The 19,140-nt window shown below is 39.7% G+C and overlaps 1 protein-coding gene across 8 annotated transcripts in view; it reads right to left on the bottom strand.

Annotated features, from left to right (window-relative positions):
• The window catches only part of LOC113052871 (NACHT, LRR and PYD domains-containing protein 3-like), a 38,235-nt gene extending 23,496 nt beyond the window's left edge, over window positions 1-14,739 (bottom strand). For 6 of the 8 annotated variants that reach the window (XM_026217329.1, XM_026217310.1, XM_026217320.1 and 3 more), the window contains exons 1-2: window positions 14,617-14,739; window positions 13,989-14,096 (exon numbers count right to left, since the gene is read on the bottom strand). In XM_026217329.1, coding sequence (XP_026073114.1) covers window positions 13,989-13,990 — 2 coding nt within the window. In that variant the 5' untranslated portion in view covers window positions 13,991-14,096; window positions 14,617-14,739. The remainder of the gene's footprint in view (window positions 1-13,988; window positions 14,097-14,616) is intronic. The other 2 variants (XM_026217336.1, XM_026217344.1) reach the window with 2 other exon arrangements.
• Window positions 14,740-19,140: the final 4,401 nt, after the last annotated feature.

The following is a 19,140-nucleotide window of genomic DNA, read 5'->3' as shown; positions in this document are numbered from 1 at the left end:
AATAATAATAAATAATAAAACAACATGCATTTTTGTTATTCGTTACCTGCCCTTTATTTTGACAGATAACCTCTTGGGAAAAAGACATTTCGTCCCCTTGGAATTATAAGGTTCTATCTGACATTTTTGTCAAAATTGAGTTATTCACATATTCTTATTCTGTGACAACTTATTTACATTATGTGATGTTTTTTTTTTTTTCCAGTTGTGTACATTTTAGGACTTTTTATTGAAAAAAACAAAAAGGTTCCCTTATCGAGTCGGTCTCTCGACATTACGTATGGGGAAATCCATTTCCTCGAAATTATGAAGTCTGATTGAATAACTCTTTTGCTTGCAAATAGCCAATGGCGCCCTCGCCCTCACCTGATTGGCTGACAGCCATCAATATAGGTGACGGTGGGCGCCAAAACCCTCAGAATCTTTTTTCTTCACTTGAGTCTGGTTTCGCCGTGGATTCACGCATACAGAGCGGAAAATTGTGGAAAATTATCCCCTCTCGCGTTCCGGTGATTTTACTTTTAAAATGTCTCTTTGCCGCATGTGTGGTGGGCCCATTGATTTCCCGGATGCACACGAGCAGTGTGTGCTGTGCCTGGGTCGGGTTCACGCAGAGGCGGCATTCGAAGGATCCGGATGTCGTGCCTGTGAGGAGCTTCCCATCAAGATCCTTCGTGCAAGGCTGGCCGTTACCCGTAACGGTGGCCCTGTATCTCCTGCCTCTCCCCCGTCCGCCGCCGTCGAGCCGCGAACCGGGAGACTGCAGAGAGCTCCGTCGACGGATTCTGTCGAGGTACTGGCGTCGGCCCAACGCCCACGCCACCCTCACGTGGAAGATCCCCTCTCATACTCTGAGGCCAGTTACCGCCCTCCACTAGAAGCGCGGGAAATGGTCTCGTTTGGATATGACGAGGACGACGCCATGTCTACTAATGCCTCAGACCCGGGAGCGTGGTCCGAGGCCCCGTCTGAAGCCGCCCCCGCCTCGCTGGATGCCGAGCTTATGGCGATCCTCACGGAGGCAGTGGCAGATATGGAATTGGAGTGGACAGCCCCCAAGGAGCTGCCGTCTAAGAGATGGATGGACGGTTCTTTCCTCGGCGCGGGCCGCCAGGCTGAAGCCCCGCAGAGACCCGCGCCTTTTTTCTCTGAGGTCCACGAGGAACTTCCCCTTACTCAGCCCGAGCCCATGCACAGGGGACCCAGCTGCTGACGACGGTGGAAGGGGCGGAGAAATTGGGATAAGCGCGACCGCCTCCCGTCGAGGATGCTATCGCGGCCCACCTCGCGTCTTCTCCCGGCTGGAAAACCGCCTCTTTGCCTTCTAAGCCATGTCGAGCTACTGCTCACATCGCTGAGAAGGCGTACATATCTGCTGGACATGCAGCATCTGCCCTCCACACGATGGCAATCCTGCAGGTCTTCCAAACTCGGCTCCTTGGGTCCCTGGATGAGGGAAGCCCGGACCCAGAGTCGCTCAGGAAGCTGCGCACGGCGGCGGATCTCGCTCTCGCGGCGTCGAAAAAGATAGCGCAGGGAATCGGCCGCAATATGAGCAGCCTTGTGGTCCTGCATCGCCATCTGTGGCTGACGCTGTCCGGCATGCGCGATGCCGAAAAGAGGCAGTTCCTGGATGCACCGGTGAGCCCCACTGGTCTTTTCGGTGTCGCGGTGGAATCTCTGTCGGAGAAATACGCCGAGACCGTCAAGCAGTCTAAGATGATGCCTCATCTTTTGCCGAAACGGTCTCAAGCCCCCCCTGCAGCGAGGTCCAGATCTTCTTCGGCACAGCGCCAAGCGGGAAATACCAGGCGCGCGTTCCCGAGCACGGCAGAGCGTCGTGAGCCAGAGCCACCATTCCGCCAGAGGCAGCCCAGGAAGCCCCGTTTTGGTCCTAAACCGGCCTCTAGCAGCCAAGGGCGCCCTGCTGGCAAGAAGGAGCAGCGTTCCTGATGCTCGTGCCAGGGGGAAGAGAGCGCGGGACGTGTTCGTCGGACCTGCGGCGAAAAGGGCGTGTTCCCGCCCAGAGTTTGTCAAAGATGTGAATGTTGTGAGAATGAAACCGCTATGTTCTGTTTCAATAAACATGCATTACATGCCTCAGCAAAAGAGCTTTCTTCCTCCCTCTACTATTACCCGCTACATAAGCGAAGCCTCTCCTCCGAGAGACGCTTCGCAAAGCGGAAGCTCAGGGAAACCCGAGGAGGTGACTATGTATGTTCCCGTGCAAGAAGTCGCGAACGAGTCACCTGCCACTCATATAGCGGTCAACGCTTCCCCAGTGGCTGGCGCGCACGCCCCGCCGCAGCATGCATTAATACCCTCCGTATTGAGTCATCTCAGCGCGTGGGCGACGCTCCCCGCGGCATCTTATTGGGTGATCAACACGATAAAACGCGGCTATACGCTCCAGTTCGCTCGCAGACCACCCCGCTTCGGCGGTGTGATTATGACAGAAGTGTCAGAACAGAGCGCCCCGCTGCTACGAGCAGAAATATCCTCTCTCCTGGCCAAACAAGCAGTAGAGATAGTGCCCGTGGAACGGAGAAATTCCGGTTTCTACAGCCGTTATTTTCTAGTTCCGAAAAAGGACGGAGGTATGCGCCCCATCTTAGACCTGAGATTACTGAACAAAGCACGCGAAACGCACGTTCAAGATGATAACTGTGAAGCAGATCCTCGCGCACATTCAGCCCGACGATTACTTCATTGCAGTGGATCTAAAGGATGCTAACTTCCACATCCAGATAGCCCCACATCACAGGCGCTTCCTGCGTTTTGCATTCGAGGGTGTGGCGTACCAGTTCAAAGTGTTGCCGTTTGGGCTCGCTTTGGCTCCCCGTGTATTTACAATATGCATGAATACAGCGCTCGCTCCCCTGAAGCTCAGTGGAATGCGCATACTGAATTATCTCGACGACTGGTTAGTCATCGCACGGTCGAGAAGCGCTCTCGAGGAACACAAACACAGACTCCTCGCCCATCTGACAGGTTTGGGGCTGTCTGTGAACATTCAGAAGAGCACACTGCAGCCGCGCCAATATATCACATTCCTGGGTATGATACTGGACTCGCGCTCTATGACCGCGAAGCTGTCAGAGCCGAGAATCCAGTCGATTCAAAATACACTAGCCCTCTTCGTTCAAGGCAGAGCTATCCCCTTAAGAACGTTTCAGAGGTTGCTCGGTCTGATGGCGGCTGCAGCCTCCGTCTGCAGACTGGGCTTGTTACACATGAGACCGCTTCAACACTGGTTACAGAGCCGAGTGAAGCCGCGGGCGTGGAGAGCGGGAACGGAACGCCTTATCATAACGCGTTCATGTCTCGAGACTCTGGCGCCTTGGTTCGGCACGACCATATTCGAGCAGGGTGCTGCTATGGGCAGAGTGGTCAGACGTGTAGTGGTCACTACGGATGCTTCACTATCAGGCTGGGGAGCCCTATGCGATGGCAGACCAGCATTCGGTACGTGGACAGGGGACCAGACGCGCTGGCATATAAACTGCTTGGAGATGGAAGCGGTTCAAGTCAAGTTAATGCCGCTGGTGCTGCAGAAGATCAGGGAGGAGAGATGTGTGTTGATCCTGGTAGCACCCAAATGGCCCAACCAGCCGTGGTTCCCGGAACTGGTGAACATGTCGCGGCTTCCCCCGTGGCGGATCCCGCCGAGAAGGGACCTCTTATCCCAGGCGAGGGGCACCATATGGCACCCCAACCCAGAGCTTTGGGATCTGCATGTGTGGCAGATCAGCGTGGAGTATATCAGCGAGTGCTGCAGACAATAGCAGAGGCTAGAGCCCCTTCGACGAGGCGTTTATACACTCTGAAGTGGAAAGTATTTGCTAACTGGTGTGTTGACAAAAATGAGGACCCCAGGAGTTGCGATATCTCCATTATTCTGACCTTCCTACAGGAACGTCTGGATGCTGGCAGTACCCCATCTACAGTGAAAGTCTACGTGGCCGCTATCGCCGTTTTTCGTGACTTGCTAGACGGCCATTCAGTGGGGAGGCACCCCCTGATAACGAGCTTTCTTCGGGGAGCTAGGCGGCTTAATCCACCCCGCCTTCGTCAGATGCCGGTCTGGGACCTGTCATTAGTGCTTAGTGCGCTGTCCAACCCACCTTTTGAACCAGCCGAGTTTAGCGACCTTAAAGTGCTCTCATTTAAGACGGCGCTACTGCTCGCGCTAGCTTGCGGGAAACGAGTGGGAGACTTGCATGCCCTGTCAGTGAACAGCGCGTGTATGCAGTTTGGACCGGACGATTGTATGGTCAGACTTTTAGCCAAACGCGGTTATTCGCCTAAAGTGCTCTCAACGCCGTTCAGAGCTCAGATAGTTACAATTCAAGCATTTTGCCCCGATGAGGACAGTAATTCAGTGTCTCAGAAGTGCGCTTTGTGCCCCGTGCGTGCCCTGCGTGCATATGTGAACAGAACTAGCCAGTTTCGAACTTCAGAGCAGCTTTTCGTCTGCTACGCGGGTGCCAAGAAGGGCAGCGCGCTGTCGAAGCAGAGGCTATCACACTGGATAGTGGAGGCTGTGCGACTAGCTTATGCTTCCCGGGGAACCGCCTGCCCAATCGGGGTGCACGCCCACTCCACAAGGAGTTTGGCGTCGTCATGGGGTTGGGCAAAAGGTATGTCTATTCAGGACATTTGTTTCGCAGCGGGCTGGTCGTCTCGCAACACGTTTGCGAGATTCTATAATCTGGACATTCCCTCATTCGCATCACATGTGCTGTCAGTGCAGGAGGAGGGAGTTGAGCAGTCTTTGGACTAAGCTATGGGCACGCCCTACCTAGCGCGTGCACTAGCCGTGGTTCTTTCTACCAGGTCAGCGTCAGTTATTGTTGTAATAGCTGCGGTTGAGGTATTCATTCACTATCTAATGTGGTCCCTTTATTATGCCCGCATTATAAGCCGGCAGTGTATTCCCAAGCACCAACATATTGCTGCATTTTCCCCATATCACACCAGTGTTGCTTATCTGGGTGCACTGGATTACGATGGTGTAAGAGCTGATTTGGCTCTGTGCCAAGAGGTGTTTCAACCAGGTCCGGTACCCGACCTAGAGCTAACGCGCTGTAAGAGCTAGTGCTTATGCTCTTCTGTGGCTCGATGCGAGCTGGGCCGGACAGTATTTCCCACACGGCGGGGGTTTATTGTTCCCCATAAGTAATGTCGAGAGACCGACTCGATAAGGGAACGTCCCCGGTTACTCACGTAACCTTAGTTCCCTGAGAGGAGGGAACGAGACATTACGTAACCTGCCGTGTGGAAAAACCTTCCAGCCTCATTACTCTCGTTCAGTGGAAGATTCTGAGGGTTTTGGCGCCCACCGTCACCTATATTGATGGCTGTCAGCCAATCAGGTGAGGGCGAGGGCGCCATTGGCTATTTGCAAGCAAAAGAGTTATTCAATCAGACTTCATAATTTCGAGGAAATGGATTTCCCCATACGTAATGTCGAGAGACCGACTCTCAGGGAACTAAGGTTACGTGAGTAACCGGGGACGTTCTATCTACAAAGAAAAACTCTAACTTGGCTCTATAAGGTTCTATCTGCGTGAGCCAATCAGCACTTTGAATGAACAGAAGAGGACCAATCAGGATCAACTTTATATGTCGCGTCACCGGCTTTAGATCGCAGTGTGAGGATTATGGCACGCAACAAAGTTTTTAAGAAACCTAAAGATCTACAATTTTATTGACGATCTTGTCAAGGACCGCAGCTCGAATTCCAGGCAAGTTCACTCTTTATTTTTTTAGGTCTTGCTGAGAAGATTGTTTTCATAGTTAGACACCACACTAGCCAGCAGCGCTAGCTTTATAGTTCCTGATATTAAGAGGCAAGCACTAAGATTAAAAAAAAAAAAAAAAAAAAAAAACTAACGAACCTATCCTACTCAAAATAGTTCGTTTACAGTAAGTTATGATCGTTATGTGAACAAGTGAAAGATCGTTAAAGCAGTTAACGTTACCTCAGTATTAAAACGATTTAAGAATGATTGTAGACTGTGTAGCTACTCAATGGGATACCATATGTATTTTACCATATTTATGTTTAAATATGTATTTTTTCACATGTATTTTTTTTTTTCTCCAGGCAGGTGACAAGGTAGATGCAGCAGGGCCCAGGGTCTAACCAGACAAACCAGTGGGGAACCAGTGACTGCACCTAACAGTTTACAAATTAAAGAGCTGGGGTCTACTCAGAAAAGAAGAAATGGGAGGATTGTCTCAGATAAAGTCTGTTTTTGAAAAAAATGAGTCACAGAGAGTATAATAGTTATGTGTTTTAAAAAATGAGTCTGACATTTTTTTGTGATTTATATATAGTCAGTGAATCGTTTTTCAATGATTATTAAACTTTATGAATTAATTTGCTGAAACATGTCTTTTTTCTCTCTTTTTTTTTTTGTTGTTGTTGCAGTTTTTAAAGTCTTAAAATGTCAATATTAAGCCTTAAAGGTCAAATAGTCAACAATTTAATTGATTGGGTCTTAATTATAACAATAAACATTAGCATGTTATTTCAGCCATACTGATGTCTAGAGAGAAAGCCATTTTACCTGGCCCACTTTAGGTGGAATAAAGTCCTGCTCAGATATATTACTGTAGCTTCTTTCTGTCTAAACAAAAGAAAGATTAAAGTAACAATTTCAGCAATAATGTGTTTAATTACCCACCAAATTGTTACTAAAATTAACATCTGCACTCAACAAAATATTTAGACCTACCTTGCTTAATTTGAAATGTCCTAAATACATGAAAGTGCTAAAAATATAAAATAAATGTCATAGAAAGGATACAATTTTACTTTCTAACACATTTTGAGACATTGTTACAACATTAAGTTTATATTCAATGTTCAAATAATGTTTTGGCAGATAGAACCTTATAATTCTAAGTGAAAAGTGTTTTTTTTTTTAGAATTAGAAGGTTCTATCTGCATTTGACTCATTCCAAAAATCCTCATTTACAAATTCGATAGGATTTTGATATTGTATATTTAAAATACATTTAGGGTCCCTGTTATTTTCATGTTTGAAAGAAACTTGTTCCCCATATACATTTTCCAATATGTAATGCAAAAACTTTGACGCTCAATATCTCAAAACTGCTCAGAATGCAGATAGAACCTTATAATTCCAAGGGGACGATTTGTCTGTAAACTGATTAAGAAATTGTTGCATGTTTAAATGTGAAGCACTGTATAATTTCGTTTCCATTATTTAGGCCTAATTTGCCTAAAACAAGAAACGAATAAAATTAAACTGGCACGATTAAATCTTTGAAACTCTAAAGAATTAATAAAACGTCCTCACGATTAAACGCAAGTTCTCTCATTACAATCAAAAACATTCACACGATGTAAAAAAAAAAGCTTTAGTAATTGACAACTAAAGTAATTTTAAAGGGAACCTTCTTTACTTGCTTTTAAAGTAGGGTAATATCATATGGCCTAAAAAAATCCCTTTTTTCACGATAATGAATGTATAATTTTTTAATTAACATAATATCGTGGTGTCTCACATAGGTACATTAAAAATATATCTACAGAAAGCTTGAAAAAATTTTTTAACGAAAAGGAATAGTGTAATGTGTGAATGTTGCATTTCTCTTGTCGGAGAGAGCCAGCACTGTGAATATAACCAAAACAACAGTCCTATATAAACCGGTTCAGCAAGTGAAAGCCTCATAAGACACTGTCCATACGAAAGAGCAATTCACACCTTTATCTCGACCCCCACAAGCCATGCATAACTATCCAAAACCCAACCCCCTCCAGCTGAACAGAATTCGGTCTGTGTTTTGGCTCTGAAGAACACGGTGTGTTACTGGGCTCAAACATGCCTGTGCTCAGCAGCACTAGGCTAGTATTTGTATTCATAATTTTCTCGCAGCCCATATTATTATTTTCACAAGACCATAATGAAAATAACAAATCATCAATGAATAATTAATCATTATTTTATGAAAATCATTGTTATTTGTGATCGTGGATGTTTGCGGGAGGCTTTAAGACCAAGCGGAGTCCTCTGTTCCCGCCTCACAGCGGGCAGGTCTCCGAGGCTTCACTGTGTGCGGTTTGACTTTACTGAATCAGATTGAGGCGAACTTATTGATCATAAGCCCAACATTTAGCAAGGCAGGAGAAGTCTAACGGAAGACGTATTGAGCTAATGCTGTTAAAGAGAGAGAGAGAGAAGTCTAGGACTATTCTTAAACTTGGAGCTCATTATATTGAAGTACAAATCCAGAAACGTTATGCATTTTTATGAATAATGAAATGTTATGAAAATTATGCATTTTATTTATTCACATGCTGTATGGTTGAAATAATATTTTAGTTCACAACTTTAAGTTCCGTTGTTTAAAAAAATGCTTTATTGGCTAATGTTTCATAAACCTTCAGTTGTTATGCTCTAAAATCCATGCCATTATTAATTTTACAGTATTTTTACCACCTAAATGACTAATCTTCAAAGTCACAATTCTATAATGGTCAAAATTACTCAGGCCAATGGTATGTTTTAATGACATTATTATTATTATTATTATTATTATTATTATTATTATTATTATTATATGAATAATTGTAGCTTAAATAAATAGGTAAAGCAAAACAAATATTCGGATTGTCCCTTATTTTTTCCCTTGTTTTCCTAAAGAATAAACACGTATTTTTTTTACAAGAATAAACATGATAACATATTATTAATTAATAAAAATAATTTAAGCAATTAAAACCTTTTTTTAAAACTTGAATTTAAACACTATTAAACTAACATGCTCAAGGAGTTTATAAGTAAAAATAATCATATTGTGTTAACAATATAATTAGAACTAACAATATAATTTTTTTTTTTTTTTTAAATGAACAATTCCTGTATAAAATGGGACAGCAACCTTTATATCAGTGGTTCTCAACCTTTTTTTCCAGCGGGCCGCACTATGGTCTAAGTGCAAGTCTACGCATATAATTTACATATTACGTCAGCAATACAAACCAACCTGATTTATAATATTATAGCCTAACTATTATGATATATAATCTATTACATTCATTTAAATAAACAGTTCTACTCCCCATAAATAAAACACCTGATGCTGTCGGGAGCTGACCAATTTTGTGAGATTTAGCTTGAAAAGACTAACAGCACAAACTAAGAAGTTGCGACTGTAACGCCTGTTATACTTTCCGCATGAGCAATCCGGACGCGTACACGGCCAGCGCGGACGCAGACTTCTTCAATTTATACTTCTGAATGTGCAGGCTGATGGTGTGCTCTGCAATTGCCCAGAATTATTGCACATCGCTGTCTTTATATTCTTTTATTGATGGATTGCACAGGTTCGAGTAGCAAGCTTCTTCACTCTGCCTGAACATGTGCAATTTTGCTTTTGAAGCCTACTGACTAGGCGCACCTGTCTGCGCGGTCGTCTGCTCAGAGCCTCGGCACACACTCTCCAATGACGATTTTTACATCACGCCTACCTAGCTGTCCATAGCGGACTCGCGGACGCAGAAAGTTTGACAGAGGGTTTAAGATGCAGGCTTGCATGACCTGACGCGCAACATTTCAGAAAATGTGCGTTCACAAATGTAGCCTATTTTGATCCAAATATGGAAAGCACTTTTGAATTTAATAATAATGAGGTTCTCTCTTGAGATATTTTGACACATTTCTTCAATTAAGGATTGTTACATAGTGTATGGTGTTTCCATTTATCTGAACTTCTTCAAGTGAGTTGCGGGGCAAAAAACAAACAAACAAAAAAAAAAAAAAAAAAAACCCAGCACTTCTCCTTCAATACTGATACTGCGACTATTCACAGTTTGTACATATTCATTCGCTGGCATTTTTTTAATTTCTTTTTTTTCTCCCTTAAAAACAAATGTGTCCATTCTGATGCTCAATTTTACCTTTAAGGCAATTTACCTAATGGCTGTTGATGACTATTTGAATTGAATTCTGTCAAAGTGCGCGCTTGTATGTGTTCATTAAATGCTTATGCCAGTGCTCATGTCGGAAATTAATATATGAAGAAGAAAAAAATCACATAAAAACATTAGGATATCTTATATTTCATTAGTAGCATATTTCTTTTAAATTGATGTAAACAATAAAATTTTACAAACTGATAATTTTTTTTTTCTTCTTCAGCATGTGGTGCAGGCCGCATTAGAATTCGTGACGGGTGGCGGGTTGAGAACCACTGCTTTATATCAAACGTTTTTAAATCGTCCACAGCTGAGCTTTGCGGGAGGCTGATCTGCACCAGATCGCGTGAAGTGAATGTACTAATGAACAAAGTCATTTTCAGATCCAAAAAAAAAAAAAAAAAAAAAACTTTTTATTAAGGTTCTGTTCTGAAGTAAAATAATTATAATTACTGTTAACCAAGAGTAACACATTTTAACGGATTAATCGCCTATTTTCATTTGCTGAATGTTTTCTTTAATTTTTATTTTTTAAACGCAAAAAAATTAATTAAGTTTGTCAGAGGAAAAAAATATATGAGTCGTGTATAGGTTTCATTTTAACGGATCAATCACCTATTTTCGTTTGCTGCATGTTTTTTTTTCAAACACGCTAAAAAATAAATCAGTTTGTGAGAGGAAAAAAATAGGCTATTTGAAAATATTTTACAACAAATCCTTTAAATTTAACAAATTTATCAGAACAAAACAATAATTAAAAATATATAATTCTAGTGGATAAATATAATTGCAGTATATAATAATATAGGCTTAGTAATAAATAATAATAATAATAATAATAATAATAATAATAATTTAAAGCTAAGCATAAGGTAAGCTTGGGCTTTCTCAATCGGGAGAAATCAAACGTTTCCATATTTGTGATTTGAAGCTTAACTATTATTCATGAGGTAAATAGGCTGTGTGCGTTTCAGTATCAATTAAAAAAAAAATCATAATTAACAATATGTCAAAGTGCTCACGCTGAATGTCTGGTGATATATAGGCCTTACATTTATTTACTGTTTAATAAAATGCATATGATCCTTTGTGTTAAGGTCTTCTTTTAATTTTTGTTTAGTAGACTGTAGTCTAAGACTATCCTACATTTTAAAAATTAACAAATTGTAAAAAAAAAAAAAAAAAAAAAAAAAAAAAAAAAAATGTTACAATGTTATATCATAATGTTATTGTAGTTTTACTTCTTTTATCTCATTTTACAATTACATTCATTTGGCAATCCGTCTCTTTGCGCCACCTGGCGGTAGTTTCGCGAATGATTTTAACATGCGACTGAATTAGCTACAGTTACCGCAGCGGCCCAGATAGGCTGGCCACCTACTGTACCACTGAAAACATAGAGCGCCCTTTCGCGGCTGTAGACGGTAATGTTTTCTCTTGGTTCTTGCTTCTAATTAAATGCGACTTATAGACCAGTGTGACTTATAAATATTTTTTTTCCTCATCATGACGTATTTTTGGACCGATGCGACAAATACGGTAATAGTTCTGTAATTTTAGTTCTGTAGTTATTTTGGTAAAAGTAACTCAAAAGTAATACAGGAGTCATGTAACGCATTACAATGCTGAGGCAGTAATATTGTAATGTAAGGAATTACTTTTAAATGACAGTAACAAGTAATTTATCATGTTTGGAAGTAATTTGCACAACATTGTTAATAACAAAACTCAAGCTTGATTTGCTGTCTACGAAGCCCATTGAGTCAGGACAACTTGGAGGCTTTCGTGTTTATGTGCAGAGAGAAGGAATCCACATGTCTACAAGCAGAGACAGAGTTATCGATAATGTGGCTGAAACAAGAGCACTGCTTAGGCGGTTACTGATGCCGTTGGTGCTATTCGCAATGTAATCGTAATGTAAATGTAAACTGTACTGTGACTTGAATTGTAAAAAAATTTCAATATGCCTCTTTGTGGAAGAGTGGGATACATTTCAAATGCTTTATTTATTTATTTATTTATTTCTGCTTTTGTTAATTTATCAACCTATCATTGTGGAATAGTAGAATATTTTTTATTTATTTATTTTGTTAACTTCTTGGCTTAAGTGAATTATTATTTAACATTTTACATATTTTTTTTATACCATTGTATTAATAAAAACTACACAAATAGTAAGAGCTGAACCACTTCATTTATCCAATTTGGAAAAAGTGCTAATCTGGAATTCTACCATAGAAAAGTAGATGAACCTGCCAGACTGAAAAGTGGCCCTACTCCGGCCCTGATCCTCACTCATTTGCATGTTACTGAACTCGCACTGTATGTTACAGAAAGTCCTAACAATGAGTGTCTAACTATGAGTATGTGGTTGTTTATAGTGTGCTGTTGTCAGGCACGTGCACAGGTAGGGCTCAACCTGTGCAGAGCACATGCCTTTTTTGCCCTTACACTCCGAAGTGCCCTTTTTTTGGTGTTTTTTTGTTTTTTGTTTAATCAATGCTATTGGTCACCCTTTACGTCTGTCTGTCTGTTTTACAAATATTTAGCAAATGAAAATTCTTATAACGAGCTTGTGTAAATCTTATTCGATCCTCAAGCTGTCAGTAAGCTGATAACTCCGCCCCCTCTATATTCATTGAATCAACACACAGTACAGTAAACAACAGCTGAGCTGAACAAAGTGCATATAGTAGCATTTCATCTTTTATAAAATGTGATTTTGGCCAAATGCATTTTACCACAGGAGAAACTGAGCGCTCCGTCTCTATAGCTAGAAAAACTAGTTTGTAACCTGTAGATGGAAATGTAATGTGATGCCGGCAGGCGCAGTCAACGTTTTAATGACGTACAAAAAAAAAAAAAAAAAAATCACATTTGCACACATTCCCTGGTCAAAAACTATATATTGATAAGTAATACAACAACATATAATTTGTTTTTACCATCGGAGAATCATAACAGGTGCGCCCCCGCTGTTTCGTACTGGAACTTACTCAAACCGACGAGTGATCCTCGTCACCTAGATAACATATTTCTAAGAAATTTCTTCTTTGATTTATGATTGCTGATACACTTAATTTATTATTTAGGCTAATCATGTTATGGTATACTCTCCGCTCGTCCTCACATGTATAAAATGTTGTAAAACATGGTTTTACTACAGTAATGTAGTAGTAACTAAAAAAAATTACACAAGATCACTGTGAAATCTTTATATTTTATCATGGAGAATGTAATTCATGATTCATTCCAAGGCTTCATTTATTTGATCCAAAATACAGCAAAAACAGTAATATTGTGTAATATTTTTACAATTTTAAATAAATGTTTTCTATTTGAATATATTTTAAAATGTAATTTATTTTTGTGATCAAAGCTGAATTTTCAGCATCTTTACTCCAGTTCAGTACTCTTCAGTGTCACGTGATCCTTCAGAAATGCTTTTCACTGCAACTGTACTTTTCACACTATTTTTATTTATTTTTTCATTGCTGGCTTATTTTAGGGAAATGTAGTGAATAAGAGACCTTCAAGAGACCAACATCCCTGGTCCACCACAGTATCAAATTTTTGCCAGGTAGGCGGATACATGTTGGATATGTTATAGTAACGGTATGGCTATAGTCTCTTACAATCTGGAATTGAGTTGGACATAATTACTTAAATTATATTTCAAAAAAGTTTGTCAAAAATACTTGACTCATTGCTCACCTTCCCCTCTTCTCAATGTCATTCATAACCAAATAATACAAATTAGCTTATAAAGCCAAACACAATAGCTAAAAAAAGAGAATATATATAATTATAATTATAAAAGTTCATAAAAAAAGTGCATAAAGTTCAATAAAAAAAGATTTTGGTTTCTGTTTGGTTTTATAAGCTAATTTGTATTATTTGGTTAACATGTTTATGTATGAGTCAAGTATTTTTTTCTCTATTAATGCAATTTTAAAAAAGAGGGAGTACACAAGATAAATTCACAAAAACAGGACCCTACAGATAATACTGACAAAAAAACTTTTTTTGCACTTACATAAATTTTGATTACTTGGTGGTTGCAGTGCAATGCCCTGTAAAAAGAGAAATAAGAAAAAGAAGGAGAGGGAGCGACAGCAGGCAGCCAAGGGTAGCAGCTCACTTACTTCATGGATCAGGCCAGTTTGTTGCAGGGAAGAAAAGGAAGGACGTAGTAATTCAGATGTAGAGAGAGAAGTGATAAATAATGTACAAGAATTTGCTGGTGAACAAGATACAGGAGCCTCTGCAGGCTTTTGAGACTATTATTTTGTGTTATTGAATTTGTCATGAAGATGTGAGCATTTCTTCCTTTTATGCAGGCTTACTAAATAATCTTTATATAAAAAAAGGGAGGGGGGTGCCCTTTTTCAGTTTCAGCACATGCCCCTCAAAAGGTCTGTGCACGGCCCTGGCTGTTGTCACTGCTGCAGACTCCCATATATACAAATGAATTATTCGAAAAACATCATTTTCGTGCAGGATGCCCCTCCCTAGTGTAGGCCCCTGGAATTCAGCCCGTACGATAATCGCCCCTGAATGTACATTATATATGTCTGTTTATGACCTAATTGTTTAGTAAATTATATGTAACTGTATTTAAACTGTATTGATATTACAGCTATGAAACGTTATAAAGAACTTACCATAAGATGTGAAGGAAGGCATTTGCTGGTTTTGAATCCTGCGAGACGGGGTCTATTTATACGATGTTAAGTGCTTTTACTTTCACTTTATTGAGGCTTCTTCTTCTGGTACTGTTTAATAGTGGTTGAAAAGCCAAATAATTGTGTATTTGCGCCATCGACTGGACTAGAGTGTGAAGCGGCAATAATTTGGAAAAAAAGACCGAACGAAATAGAACTAATCATTTATCTTTGTGTTTTAGACTGACTTACATTACGGTTTAATAGATCTGGTAGATTAAAAGGGGTTAAAACTTGGGTTAAACCTATATCTCTCTACTTCTTAAGCAACTCCTGTTTTCCCGTTCTAAATGCAGCACAATGTAGCAGTACATGCTCAGGTCTTTCTATTTCACTACAGGACATGGGTTCACAATCCTGTCCGATGTTTCCCTGTTTTGAATGATGAATTATGTAAAAAAAGTTTTGAAATAAACCTGTCTTCTTTTCTGCAGTTGAAACACGTTCTTCTTTTACTTCTTTTTGTTGTTTTCCCGTCCCATTTAACTTTTTATTCATGAGTTCTTTGATTTTTCCTGATTTATCTCTGCTTTACCCAATGGCATCTGAACTTCAATATTCGTTCACAACAAATGCAACGTTTAGGACTCCTAAAATGCCGGGGGTATTAAAGTGAAGTAAAACATTTTGTAACAATTTAAGGGTGCATTTACTTTATCCCTTGTTAATGCAAACCTTACCATCGGTGGACACTCTGGAGCTTTTCTGGTCTGGTGTCAGCTCTGTACAAAAGATGCATTTATTTTGTTTGCCATAATGCTCAGGATTTATTTATAGATTTTGTTTGTGGTTTTGTGTTTGCTTACACAAGGGGTATTTTGTGCCAATCTGCAATGAGGTGAAATTGGAGTTTTGTGTGATTGTGTTTTTGTGCTGCTGAAGAGCACTTGTTCGTGTTTTTCCACTAGATGGAGCCACCTTGTTTAGTTAGGAGTCAGTAATTTAGGCCAGCTATATAACTATAAAACCACAGATGAGTGTGTAGAACCGGGGTTCTCAATTGTGGCCCTCAAGATCCATTTTCCTGCAAAGTTTAGCTCCAACCCTGATTAAACACAAGCTAACCAAGTTCTTCAGGTGTACTAGAGAGTCAGGTGAGTTTGATCAAAGTTGGAGCTAAACTCAGCAGAAAAAAATAGATCTCAGAGTTGAGAACCCCTGGTGTAAAAGTTTTGAACACACATTAGTTTTGGTCTGTGCCTCTGTTTCAAGTGCTTTGTAAACCTCACGGAAATATATATGAGACTTAATAATTCCTTTATATAGTTCTTTTCTAGGCACTGAAAGCGCTTTACATTGTCTCATCCACCACTGGTGTGCAGCATCCACCTGGATGATGTGACAACAGCCATAGTGCACCAGAACGCCCACCACACAAGCCCCCTGCTGGCCTCACTCGCACCTCTTCCAGCAGCAAGCTAGTTTTCCCAGGAGGTCTCCCATCCAGGTACTGACCAGGTTCAGCCCTGCTTAGCTTCAGTGGGAAACTGGTCTTGGTCTCCAGGGTGAAATGGCTGTCGGCTTGAGACTTGATCAAATGACCTACAGTGAGGATGCAGACACAAAGATCTCTCAGGTAATCTTCATCCTATAGCGACTTTGTGAATTTTGTGCAAAGATAAAGTAATAAGTTATAATGAAGTCTTCTCTCATCGCATCTCTGAGCTCACTTGTGCTCAAATTTGTTGTTCTGCAGACTGATTTACATATGCACAAGTATAATTTCCATAAACTCATTAGATGAATTTGTAAATAGAGTTTGATAGAAAGCTCTCTATAATATACAGTTACATAATAAACTTTATTGATACGGTGGTATTAGTATGGTTTTTGGAAATAGTACTATCGAACTCAAGACGGACTTGAGTTCTACAACACTGGTGCATTAATCATAAAGAGAAACGTTGCATTCTAATGCACTACAATGCATTGTACCTCCTAAATAAAAGTGTTAACAGTTGCCAGTTGTTTGCAGGGATATCACTGTCTATAATAATAGTAGTTGTAGCTTGTAAAACAGAGCACAGTTGGATTGGCAATGGGTTACAGGACTGAAGTAGAGGGCAGGTAATTGAGGAAGACACTGACACGCAGGATGACCCTGGTCTCCAGCCAAACCCCAGAAGCCATTGCTATTGTTTTGTGGATGTTTAATGAGTGTTGTGTCGAGAGGAGAATGATGCTGAATCAGTCACTCGTCCCTGGTGCTGTAGTCTGTAAAAATCTGATTTGTCTTGAGGATGTAGTTCAAGTCGTCAGATGCTTGTAAAAAGCACCTCTGCATTGTCGTCTTGTTACAGAAACACAATTACCCTTTTACCTCCAAAAAACTGCTGTTACTGCTGCTCGGCCTTGACGTCTGTGAACCTGTCTGAAGAGGAATAGGACTGCTTGGAGTGTTTCATTAATTCATTATTTAATCATAATGAAAGTGACTTAGTATTGTAGCCTGTCATTTAGTTTTAGAGTTGTTATTGAATTGCTAATGGTACTTTCACCCTGGGGCTTTGACATTTGTTCCTGGTTCAAAATAAGTAGATTTCGGGGCCTGATGTTGCAAAGTCTATTCCAAAAGCCGCAAAATTAAACCTTTGTTTGATCAAATTTGCATTTGTTCTTCTTGACAATAACAGATTTTTTTTAATTATTATTATAGATTTGTTGTTTATTTATTTTTTAAGAAAAATGCTTGTGCATTTGCATTTGCATAGATTAGCTCAATCATTTTGGGAACAAATGTCATAAAACACATGTATTTAAATAAAATTCTGAAAAAGAAGTGTGCTATTATATGTGCACTGTACTTGAAATCTTAAAGATACTGTGTATATTTATAAAACAAAACTAGTTGATGATGAAATAAAAATGTTTATGTGTACTTGAAGAGCACTTATGTTTCTTAATAAACTTTTCAATACTTTAAAAAAAGTGCTCTTTGTAATAGTCATATTAAAACTTTTACTAATAAATACATTTTATATTATTGTGTACTGTCACTCACATTTGAACATAGACTTTATAGTGCATGATCCATACTTAAATTTTTTAAATTCTTGAATGAAAACATTTTGTAACATTATATTGATGTACCATTTACATGGTAATGCAATGTCTGATTTTAAAATGGGTTTTAAAGGATGAATTTTGAGATTTTAGGTTTTCAGTAGACATAATTTTTGATAATTTCTATAATTTGATAGAGAAAAAGGCAATGAAGAAGTCTTTTTTTAACAAAGTTCAGAACTCCTGTTATAATTTAGATTTCTGAGGGTGCACTCTAGTCATAAATTAACAAAAACCTTTCCAACGATATATAGTTTGTCAAGATTAGATTAGATTTAATTGTAATATAGTGATGTAAATATGGGTGTCCCATATACGGGACGGGGTGACAGTTAAAGGTTTTTTTTTTTTTTTTTTTTTTTTTTGCTCTTTCTTTAAATACATGACGTACAAGTTAATAATATAAAATTACATTTAGTTTCGTTTACCATAAATGCTTATCAGTACATTCAGGAGCCATACTTAAGTAGCCCTACTTAAAAAAAATAAATAAATATGTATCACTATTTGCATGTAATATACATTTAAATGTAAACTATAATACATTTAAACTATACTGTCATGCAGTATTTCTAAGTGTCCATAAATTATTTCTTATCTATCCACTTATATTCACTTAATTATATAATTTCTGTAATAAGTACACCTTTTTTTCAACACTATGCTAAACAGTACTTTTTTTCATGAGGGCATATCTATATACTGTACAAAGCCGGTAAAAAACAAATGCACTGTGGATGTTTGCTTTATAGGCCATCTCTTCCTGTTTAAGTGACTGGTTCTAGGCCAGATTGAGCTGCAATGTTGACAAGACCTTTTGTTGTTTAGTCAAAGGCTTGGCTGCCCAAGCTGTGATGTTGTTCATGGCTCTGTGTTTAAGGCTGTAAAAGCATTATTATTTCGGCCTCAATTTAATCCAGAGTCTTAGGGTTCCTTGTGTTTGTCTTTGGCTTTGGCTTTTCTATGCCCACTCTTGTTTTCCTGATTTTGTAGGATCTATGTTGCTGTTATTCCACTGAGGATTTCCAAGCTGACTGCTTTCATTGGGTGACATTTCCCTCAGTGCCCCCTTTTTAATGGAGGGTGAGGCCCTTCTGAAATGTTAAAAGTGCCGTCATCAATCTTCCCACCTCAGACAAGTGTCAGACCAGTATTTAGCCTTGAACACTTCTCCTGTTTGTTGGACACAATCCACATGGTTTAATTGAAAATTCTTCCCATACCTTGACACTCATATAACAAAGAGGGCATAAGTTTAACCCTAACTTCTATTTAGACACATTTCAATTATCCACATTTCAGTTGTAATCATGGTCTGAGCCAATGAAAAAGCTTGCAGCAGTTACCTGCAGACCTCTATTACTGCCAACCGAAGGTTATAGCGAAAGTATACTGTAAGTG

This window comes from Carassius auratus, chromosome 3 (genome assembly GCF_003368295.1).
Source record: "Carassius auratus strain Wakin chromosome 3, ASM336829v1, whole genome shotgun sequence".
Classification (NCBI taxonomy): Eukaryota; Metazoa; Chordata; class Actinopteri; order Cypriniformes; family Cyprinidae; genus Carassius; species Carassius auratus.
The sequence above is the reverse complement of the archived record's forward strand: the minus strand, read 5'-3'. Positions and strand labels throughout refer to the sequence as shown.